General features: G+C 40.4%; 1 protein-coding gene across 1 annotated transcript; it reads right to left on the bottom strand.

Moving 5' to 3' along the window:
- Positions 1-2764: 2764 nt before the first annotated feature.
- On the bottom strand, positions 2765-9239 carry tlcd3ba (TLC domain containing 3Ba). Its single transcript, XM_056401807.1, has 6 exons — positions 9073-9239; positions 7653-7736; positions 4208-4448; positions 3936-4031; positions 3700-3809; positions 2765-3296 (listed from the first exon to the last, which is right to left on the bottom strand). Exons 1-6 carry the CDS (start codon positions 9195-9197, stop codon positions 3065-3067), a joined length of 888 nt encoding a protein of 295 aa, XP_056257782.1. The 5' UTR covers positions 9198-9239; the 3' UTR covers positions 2765-3064.
- Positions 9240-9881: the final 642 nt, after the last annotated feature.

Genomic DNA, 9881 nt, shown 5'->3' with positions numbered 1-9881 from the left:
TCTGAAACTGCACTACCTGTTCTCCGTCATTCAAGTCTGCCTTGTACCACCTACCTAGACTCTTTACTGATTTTTCCCTAATTATTGGAATTTCCTCTTTGTCTATTACAAACTTCCTATCACTTAACTTCCCTCTGCTTATTGAGATACTTCTAGACTTACTAGGCTTGATTTTCATACTAGCCCACTTTAAGTTTTTATTAAGTCTCTCAAGTATTCTTTTCATACATGGCACTGTTGTAGTTATCAACGTCATGTCATCCATGTAGGCCCTAATTGGTGTAAGGCGCATCCCATCCTGCCGCCTCTCTCCACCTACAACCCACTTAGAAGCTCTAATGATTACCTCCATCGCCATTGTGAATGCCAATGGAGAAATCGTGCACCCTGCCATGATGCCTATTTCTAGCCTCTGCCATCCTGTTGTGAAGCCTGCTGTGCTTAAGCACAGCCTAATATCTTGGAAATACAATTTTACTAAATTAACCACTACTCCAGGCACTTTAAAATAATCAAATGCCTCCCAAATAAGGCTATGTGGCACCGAACCAAACGCGTTTGCTAAATCCAAAAATATGACATTCAAGTCTCTTTTCTCTGTCTTGGCTTCCTGAATCTGATGCCAAATCATGCTAGTGTGCTCTAAACATCCTGCGAACCCTGGTATTCCTGCCTTCTGTACTGCAGTATCAATTAAGCTATTCCTTTCTAAATAACTAGTTAATCTCCGTGCGACTACGCTAAAGAAGATCTTCCCCTCTACATTTAGGAGAGAGATCATTCGAAACTGACTCAGGTCTGAGGATTCCTTCTCCTTTGGGATAAAAACACCTCCTGCCCTACGCCATGCTCTGGGAATAACCTGTTTCTCCCAAACTATTCTTAATTGCCTCCACAAAAACTTTAGGATATCAGGTGCGCTTTTATAAACATGGTAGGGGACTCCATTTGGCCCTGGGGCCGAAGAAGCCTTTGCACGCCTGACTACCTCCTCAACCTCCTTCCACCTGGGTGGTCTAACATCCATCTCATGATCTATCTTTCCTACTGGCGGCATGTCAGGTGGAAGGCCTATTACTCTATTCTGCTCAAAATCTGAATATGTGTTTCTTAGATATTTTTCTACTTCTAACTTTGTTGCCTTAAGCTGCCCTCCCTTTTCCTGGTTAAACAATCCTTTAGCAAACTTGAAAGGGTCCCTGTAAAACGCTGTCCTTACATACTCTTTATTCTTTCTCTTTTTCCTAAGATATTCAGCCCTTCTAAGTACTGCTAGTCTGCCTCTCAAATCTTCTTGCAACACATTAATTCCCCCCCTCTCTTCCTCTGTTGCCCTTTTCCACTGCTTTCTTAATTGTCTTCTTTCCTTAACTAATTTCTCCATTTCCCTTTGCCGTCTAGACTTAACTAACTGTGCTCTTTCAACCCTCTTTCTGTCTTGCACCCCGAATCTTTCTGCACCATAGGAGTAAATTATATCCCCCATCTTCTGTAGTCTATCGCTTGCATTTCCTCTTAGTCTGCTTAAAATTGCTGACAAATCTCTATTGACTGACTCCCATTCTTTCTTGCTATTTGCACTCGGCCATTTTACTCTAGTTTTCTGCTCCATATTTCTCTCTCTGACTGGCCTATTCACCTCAGTCTCAGCTGCATCCCCTCTTGTACTCTCCTCTTCCCCCTCTGTAGCTGTGTTGTTGATATCCTTCGAACTGTGGTTTTCTACCTGTCGCTGGACTTCATCCGACTTATTCAATTGACTTCTTAAAATTCCTTGATACTGACTCTGTGATCACTGGGTCTGTTTGAAATACAACTTTTACTGTTCTTATTTTATATATGATGTATAAGCTGTAAAGATCATAAAAATGTTAATGTGTTTTTCACCTCTGCAATAAAAATGAAAATTAAATCAAATTTTATTGTTGTTTTTGTTTCGTCCTTCTGGTTTTGATGTTTATTGTTGCAGTTATTCATTTATTCGTAAGATATCATGGTATAATGGAGCATGAAAGGCACATTCTGAATAAATAAATAAATAAATCCAGTTCAATATAAATAAATAGATTCATATATAAATAATGATTACACAGACAATAACTGTATCAAGCTCTAATTTAAAAGAAAAAGTGTTGCAGTTCCTCACTGTGACCACATGGGGGCAGTGAAAACACATGATCCTAAACACCATCAGGTCAAACGCCAGCTCCACCAGATTCAAGTCCCACTGTTTCAAAATAAACTCATGAAAAGACAGGCATGATGTCACACTTTGCACTTTTGGTGAAAACTTTCAAAATAAAACAACCAGTGGACACGAAGGTGGACAAAACATTTACACTAGCGGTATTTATTACACAATTTGTGTCAGTTGAGGTCCTTGATGAGAAAAAGTCTGAGAACCACTGGAACACACAACAGTTCATGATAAACAGCTCCTCAAAATCAAAAAGAAAACTTTCCTAAAACATCCACTTTGTTGTGAAAGTCTTGTTACAAAAGGTACCACCATGATATTTTCACAATAAATCATGACAACACAAGAAAGTTCTTTCAGACCTTAAAAATAAATAAATAAATAAATCTTAACTCATCATTAATAAAGTGAGAACAGGGGATTTTTGCCTTTTGTTCGTCAGTCATGACACTTTGATCCAACCTGTAGCTGAGATTTGAAGATGTGCATGAACTGTCAAAATAAAAGCTCATAAATTCTTTTTCTTTAGAAAGTCTGAATTCTGAGTTTAAAGTCAAAATTTTTAAAAAAAAAAGATTTTTTTCCACATGTGGCTCTAATCGTTTTCCGTAGTCTCCAACGAACATCAGTAAAACTTGTTTATTCCTCCGTCACTTCACTCCTCTCTCTTTACTCTCCGTACATCAAATACCTCACTAGAGTTTCATCGGCTGATGATGATGATGATGCTGATAATGATGATGAGGGGAAACTGTCACCTTCTCTCTGGTTTTCTCTGACCCTGTTTGACCCTTGTGTTGAAGGTCTCATCCCTCTTCAGACATTTTGTTTCTTTCTGTCTTTACTTCTTCTTCTTCTCCTCCAGCGTCAGTGTCTGTCCGTGTGATGCTGCGTGCAGCCGTTACTCTGGGTCAGACAGCCGCCGTGGTCGGGTTTGAACGTCTTCGGCGGTGCGTTCAGGCGTCTCGTGAACAGGCGCAGGGCCCCTCTGCAGATCAGTGTGAACCAGTAGAGCTGCAGGGGCCAGAGCAGAGCGGCCCCCAGGTTACACTGCCACGGGGCCACGAGCGGGACGGAGTACAGCGGGATGGAGGCGTACCTGAAACATAAACGACTCACTGAGACGTTCAGATCGTTAAACTATTAACTGACACCTTCAGATCAGAAACAAGGTTAAGTTAAATAAGTTCTTCAGTAGATTCTCATCTCATTTGATCAAATTTTTCCTTTAATATGAATTTTATTTTATCTTATTTAATTTTGTCTTGTCTTACCTTAACTTTTATCTAAATTCAAGACATTGATTATTTATTTGAGAGCAGTAATTAATAATAAAAAAGGAATAATTTTGTTTCTCTTTGGTGTAAAGACTCAAATAATGTTAAAGCTTTAGTTTCTGTCTCGTCATGTTACAAGAGACAAGACGGTTGTTATGAGTCGTTATTGAAAGACAGACAGACAGACAGACAGACAGACAGACAGACAGACAGACAGACAGTTACCTGCTGTAGGCGTAGTACAGGTAGGGGAAGAGTACGACCCGACAGGTGAAGAAGGTGAGCAGCATGACGACTCCGTTCAGCTTGTGCAGCAGAGTGTGCTGCTTCTTATACTGATGACATCACAGACAGACCAGAGATACAGACACATGACATCATCAGGCTCCAGCAGGTTCAACAGGCTGTCTGTGTGTGTGTGTGTGTGTGTGTGTGTGTGTGTGTGTGTGTGTGTGTCTCACCTGGATCAGGACTTTCCCCAGACAGACAGACGGCGTGCTGAGCTCGGCCAGAAACAAAAGGCCCTGGAAGTAATCACCTTTCCCCTGCCTCCACAGCTGACACACACACACACACACACACACACACACACACACACACACACGGTTCATTTGTTAACAAACGTTGGGCCCCCCCCCCCCAGGCTGCAACATGTAAAGTCAGTCCTGAAGGTGGCGCTACAACAAAGATCCAAGACCATCACTGTCAGTCACGTCACTGTTGCCGTAGTTACCAGTGAGGCGGGGAAGCAGAAGGCGACCATGAAGACGTGGTGCAGCACCATGAGCACCTCTCTGCGCAGGTAACCCACCACAGCGGACCCCTTTGACCTGACGGCCCCCAGCTCCTCCTGCTGCTGCTCCTCCTCGTGACCTTTGACCTGCAGCTTGTGCCAGTGGCACAGGAACATGCCGTAGATGTCGTAGGCAAAGTAAGGCGTGGCGAACAGGATGTAGGCGTCTGTCAGCCAGTGTCTGACCAGGAAGTGAAGGACAGGAGACGTGAGACGTCACAGATATCAGACTGTCTCTACATGTTTAGAATAAATAGGATTTTCATATAAAGTCAAAACACAAAACAGTACGGGAGCCTGGAGAGGACAAACCACAGCGATGCTCAAAATAAATTATAATCGAGTGTGGAACTCAAAGAAAGATGCAGAGGGAGCTTTACCTTTTATATTCAGATAAAAATTCATGTTTATCACTTACATCTGCAGCTTTATAATCTGTATTTATCATTATATATGTCATTATTATTATACATGTAATTTCAGTCTCTTTCCAATAATCAGGAAATTGTAAAATTGATCTGAAACTCACTGAAGAAAACTGATCTCAGAGCTGTTTGTACCATAAAGATCTTTTTTCATCATTATGTGTATGAACATCACTGATCCTTGTGTCATTTCTGATCAAACTCTTAAAGCTCCTCCAGTCTAAAGGTCTGTGTCCATGTGTAGTGTGATTATAGATTATAGATCAGGTCCAGGTTCTATATTAATACTGTGAAAGTATCAAAGCCTCAGTCCACAGAGAAATGCACACAGCCTGTATTCAGAAACTGAGCCTTAAAACCAGCCGTCAGGACTTCTGGAACTTTGTGATGTCACAACAAAGCAGTCACCAAGCCCCGCCCACCTGGACCCACCATCCAAACCTTGCAGGATTTGGTTTCTCTGAGTGTTTTTACCTGAAATCTGCTTTATTTTTATTGGATCAGTCAGAAAACAGTCAGCCAATCAGAAGAGAGGCTCAGAGCCTCCTCTCTTCTGATTGGCTGACTGACCTGTTGTTACTAGGAGCTACTAGAACTTCAAAATAAAATACTGGAAAAGCATAAAATATTGAGCTTTAATCAAATGAATTTAACCCAACCTCAGCTTTTTTTTTTTTTATTTGTTAAAAATTAATAAAAGTGGACCTCCACCAGCTTCAGCAGCAACATCTTAATTAATCATCTATAATCTATATCATTTATCAGTTTTTTTGCAGAACCACGACTTTTATTTACTTCTATTTTTCTGACTAAAAACCTTTTCTCAAGATTTGATCATCAGTTTTATTTGTATGTTTGAGTATCAATTTATATTTTTAAATTTACAAAGAGTTGAATGCAAACACACTCCAGGTCAGCAGCTGTAATGTTTTATGTTGTTAGTTCTGCAGGTTTTTGATCATAAACTAAAGTATTTGACAAATTAAAATCTTTACTTTTGACACTTTAAATGTATTTTTCTGATGATAACCTGCATGTAAGTCTGAGTATTTCTACATGAATGTAAATGCAAACTTCTTCCATCTGTTCATGTGTCTGACTCTGAACATGATCTTCTCTCACACTGACAAACTGAAAGCTGAGTGTTCGTGCGGCGGCTACCCAGAGTTCCCTGCTGCATGTTCGCTGCGTCTCCCGCGTGATTTGCTAAACAAATGAAGCTGCGACACAAACTCTCCACTTTGACTGGGAAATGAAAGAGCTGACGGAGGAAACCTGGGATTTACCGAAACAACACCCCCACCCCTCTGTCATCTGTCTCACACTCCTTCATCTTCATCATTTCATTTCCCATCATGCTCAGCGACGGCGTGGAGGATTAGTGATCTCTGGGACCGACTTAGAGACTGAAATAGCTGCTGCTGCTCGGCTCAGGAGGCGAATTAGACTCAGATTGTTAATTAGATTACAGACACACACACACACACACACAGACAGACAGACACACACACACACACACACACACACACACACACACACACACACACACACACACACACACACACACACACACACACACACACACACACACACACACACACAGATGCACTAGTGTGATTAAATGTTAACAAGCTCATGTTTAACTGGTACAATGTTTTACGTCATTAGTTCTGCAGGTATTTGATCATCAAACCAAAGTATTTCACAAATTAAAATCTTACAATTTAACTCTGTAGGATTCATCCTCTGGGGATCGTGAACATCTGCATAAAGTTTCATCACGATCCATCCACTAGTTGTCGAGATATTTCACCGAAAACCACAAACATCAGTGTTTTGACCCGACGGAGGCTTTAAATGAAGAGATTAAAAATCATTCGTCCTCTGGGAAACAGGAAGTTTCCTGCTGATCTGTCGAGTTATTTCACTGGAGGGAAAAGTGAAGATCAGGTTTCATCCTCCGGGAAACAGGAAGTCAGTCTGGGCCGACGGACGCCATCTTGTGAAAAGGTCACGCAGCTAAAAACAAATCAACACTGGACTCGAGTGAAACCTCCAGCTGAGTTTTATTGATTTTATATTTTCCTCAAGCTCATAAAAGCACCTCAAAGGCTTCTGGGTAACGAAGCTAAAAGTTTAACGAGGGCGTTTTTTTCTTAAAATCAGTAAAAAAAACCCAAAAGCTGACATTTGGAGAGAGAAGGTTTTCACCTTCACCTGTGATCAGTCATTGATCGGCTCCTGGAGCAGCTGCATGTTCGACTCATATTTGTATTGTATATATTTATATTTCCTATATTTTATATAATATTTCTTCATATTTTTATCGTAAATATTTAATTTTATTGTTAAATTTTTTAATTTATATCTAACGTTTAAATTTGTTTCTTTTCTTTTTATTGTCATGAACTGAAATAAGTTATTACCTTTGGTGAAAACTGGCAATAAACCAGATTTTGAGAGAGAATCCAGACAACATCCTCTTTTCCAACATCATGAACATCGTTGAGTTTTGTTGGAAGCAGAAGTTTCTCAGACGTTATAAAGAACAAAATAAATAATAAATCAGCTGTTCATTGTCTTTTTAATCAAACAAACAAACAGGAAGAAATATATAAAGTATTAGATTAAAAACATTTAGAACGATGGGAAAGGTTTATTGAAGGAAAGGCTGCTGCTGTGTCGAGCCAACAATAAAGAAAATGTAAAATATATAATGTAATACAGAATTTTGTTTTGTTTTAATATCTTATTTGTTCATTCTTTAACATCTTATTTATGACGTGATTCATTATTTGGTTTGTTTAGAGACTTCATTGTTTTGTCCTGCAGTTATTTATGTCATGTTTTTGTTTATGAAGTATTTGTCTGGGACTATTTTCAGCGGCGGATTAATCCACATTCGCTGTAGTGAACGTTTGGGAGTGAAGGAAACAAATACTGAGACATTTGGTCCTCACCTGTCCTCCATGACGTCCCTGCAGGATGAGACGATGACGCATCCGGCTGAAGAGGCCATGACGGCCTGGACGGACGACACCAGGCTGAGAGCGGAGACATGATCAGTTTAGATCCTGATCAGAGTGATTGATCAGTTTGTGAAGAATCTGTCGTCGTGTCATCTGAACAAAAACAGGCTCAACACGTTTCAGTCAGTATAAACTCTGACATCAGTGTCGCTGTGACAGCTCGTTTATCATATTGTTACCTGGTGACACATTCAAATGCAGCTCGTTATTCACAGTGTCGTTCAGCTGCATGAACCAGCTGTAATATTTACTGCTTCCTACTTCCTGTTCTTTCCTCAATCAGTTTCCTAGAAAGACAAAACTTCATTTGGATTCTTCGTGACTCTGAGCTGCCACAGATTATTGATCTGCTTGTTGATCAGTAAATATTGATCTACTTGAAGTCTCTGCTTGATGGTTGAATAAAACTCTAGAAACATGTTTGGACCTGACGTCACAGAGACGGAGACTCATGGAACATTTTCTGTCTGATCAGACTTTCTATATTTGATTTTGTGTTTGTAGGAAAATCTGTTTATGAACAGACAGTAGATGGATAGATTGAGTGATAGATTGAGAGATTGATTGATTCTTTATGTCATTGTTGTATTAAAATACACGATGAAATTAAGTTTGGCAGCAAATCTTAAAATAAAGAAAGATATATTTTACTATATATTTGAATGATTTTAGCATTCAAATATATAGTAAAATAAAATTTGCACATAAACATCAATGATATAAACAACCAACCAGGACAACAACAACTCCATATTAAACTACATTAATCTACATTAATCTACATTTACCTGGATTTTTCTACATCAATCGGTTCGTCACATTTTATCAGAAAATTTGCTCCAGGAAGAAAAAATATCAAATGTGACGTCATGTGATCAAAACAGCTGGCAATTGATTTTCTGATTAATCAATCAACTAATCATTTCAGCTGTAGAGAGCTGGAGCTGGTCGGATAAAACACCTTAAACACCTTAAGATTCTCCTTAAAGTCTGAGTTCAGGTTTCACAAAACACCTTTAAGCCTTCTCCTTAAGGTTTCCGTGAAGTTCCTGTCAAAACAGCAGGAGGATGAGAGAGCAGCGCACCTGATTACAGGTATAAGCTAATGCCAGCAAGCAACTGTCTCCATGGAAACAGTAGAATTTTACTGCTGTAAATTACTTTTTTACTTAACTAAAGGAAACCTTAGAGATTCTGTGCAACACCCTTCAGTAATTCCCTCAGCTGAGGAGAAATTAATCCTTAAGTGTCGGATTTAAGAAGAAAACTTAAGGTGTTTTGCAACTGGCCCCTGGCTGGTGTGTGAGGTGAGTAAGTGTGTGTGTGTGTGTGTGTGTGTGTGTGTTCTTACCGTGTGGAGACGACAGCAGCGTCCCCCTCCTCCCATCCCATCATGTGTCTCAGGGTCAGTTTGGACAGGAGGAAGAGTCCGGGGAAGAAGACGGACCCGGCGCTGATGAGGGTGAGGGCCCACATGGCTCCTGGGTTTCCCTGTGTGTCTGTGTGTCTGTGTGTGTGTGTGTGTGTGTGTTTGTGTTTCCTCTCACACACTCTCTGGATGAGCTGCAGTGTTAAATGAGGACAGGTTGTAGGAGCTCAGAGGAGGATCAGGAGGGCGGAGCCTCCTGCTGCCACCTGTCAGAGGGGGCGTGGTGATGAGGGAGGAGGGAGTAACTGCTGGAGGACTCGGTGAGGACCAGGGACCCGGACCTGGACCTGGAGGTCTGGTTTCACTGAGCCTGGTGTGTTCTACTGATCTTTACTGTGAGCTCTTTCGTCGTAGCAGCAGTGACTCAGTTCTGTGATGTGATTGGTCAGTAGTGCTCCAGAGCAGGTTAGGTTGCCATGGTGATCTACCTGCTTAAACCCAAAGTTATCCAGATAACCCCACTGATCTCGCCTCGTGGTTCTGGATCCGGATCATAATGTTGTTGATTTAACAAGAGTTGTTGTCATGGCAACAAGTCCCTTGAACCCAAACCTTCACAGGTGCAGCTTTAATTAAACAGTGTTGATATAATTTTAGATGAGAAATCTTTATGATGAGTTGATGTTCAGTAAAAATCTGACCATTAAAAAACGTCTGGAGCTAAAACGTGATTTAATTTGACATGAAAACAAGAATTCATCATTTGAAGATTAAGATTTATTAAAATATTA

Source organism: Seriola aureovittata, chromosome 17, assembly GCF_021018895.1.
Source record: "Seriola aureovittata isolate HTS-2021-v1 ecotype China chromosome 17, ASM2101889v1, whole genome shotgun sequence".
Taxonomy (NCBI): domain Eukaryota; kingdom Metazoa; phylum Chordata; class Actinopteri; order Carangiformes; family Carangidae; genus Seriola; species Seriola aureovittata.
The sequence above is the reverse complement of the archived record's forward strand: the minus strand, read 5'-3'. Positions and strand labels throughout refer to the sequence as shown.

Coding starts and splice junctions, on each gene's coding strand:
- tlcd3ba (XM_056401807.1), bottom strand. CDS start 9,197: ATGTGGGCCCTCACCCTCATCAGCGCCGGGTCCGTCTTCTTCCCCGGA. Junction 4,449..7,652: donor AGGGACGTCATGGAGGACAG/GTGAGGACCAAA, acceptor CTTCCTGGTCAG/ACACTGGCTGACAGACGCCT. Junction 3,810..3,935: donor TGGGGAAAGTCCTGATCCAG/GTGAGACACACA, acceptor TGATGTCATCAG/TATAAGAAGCAGCACACTCT.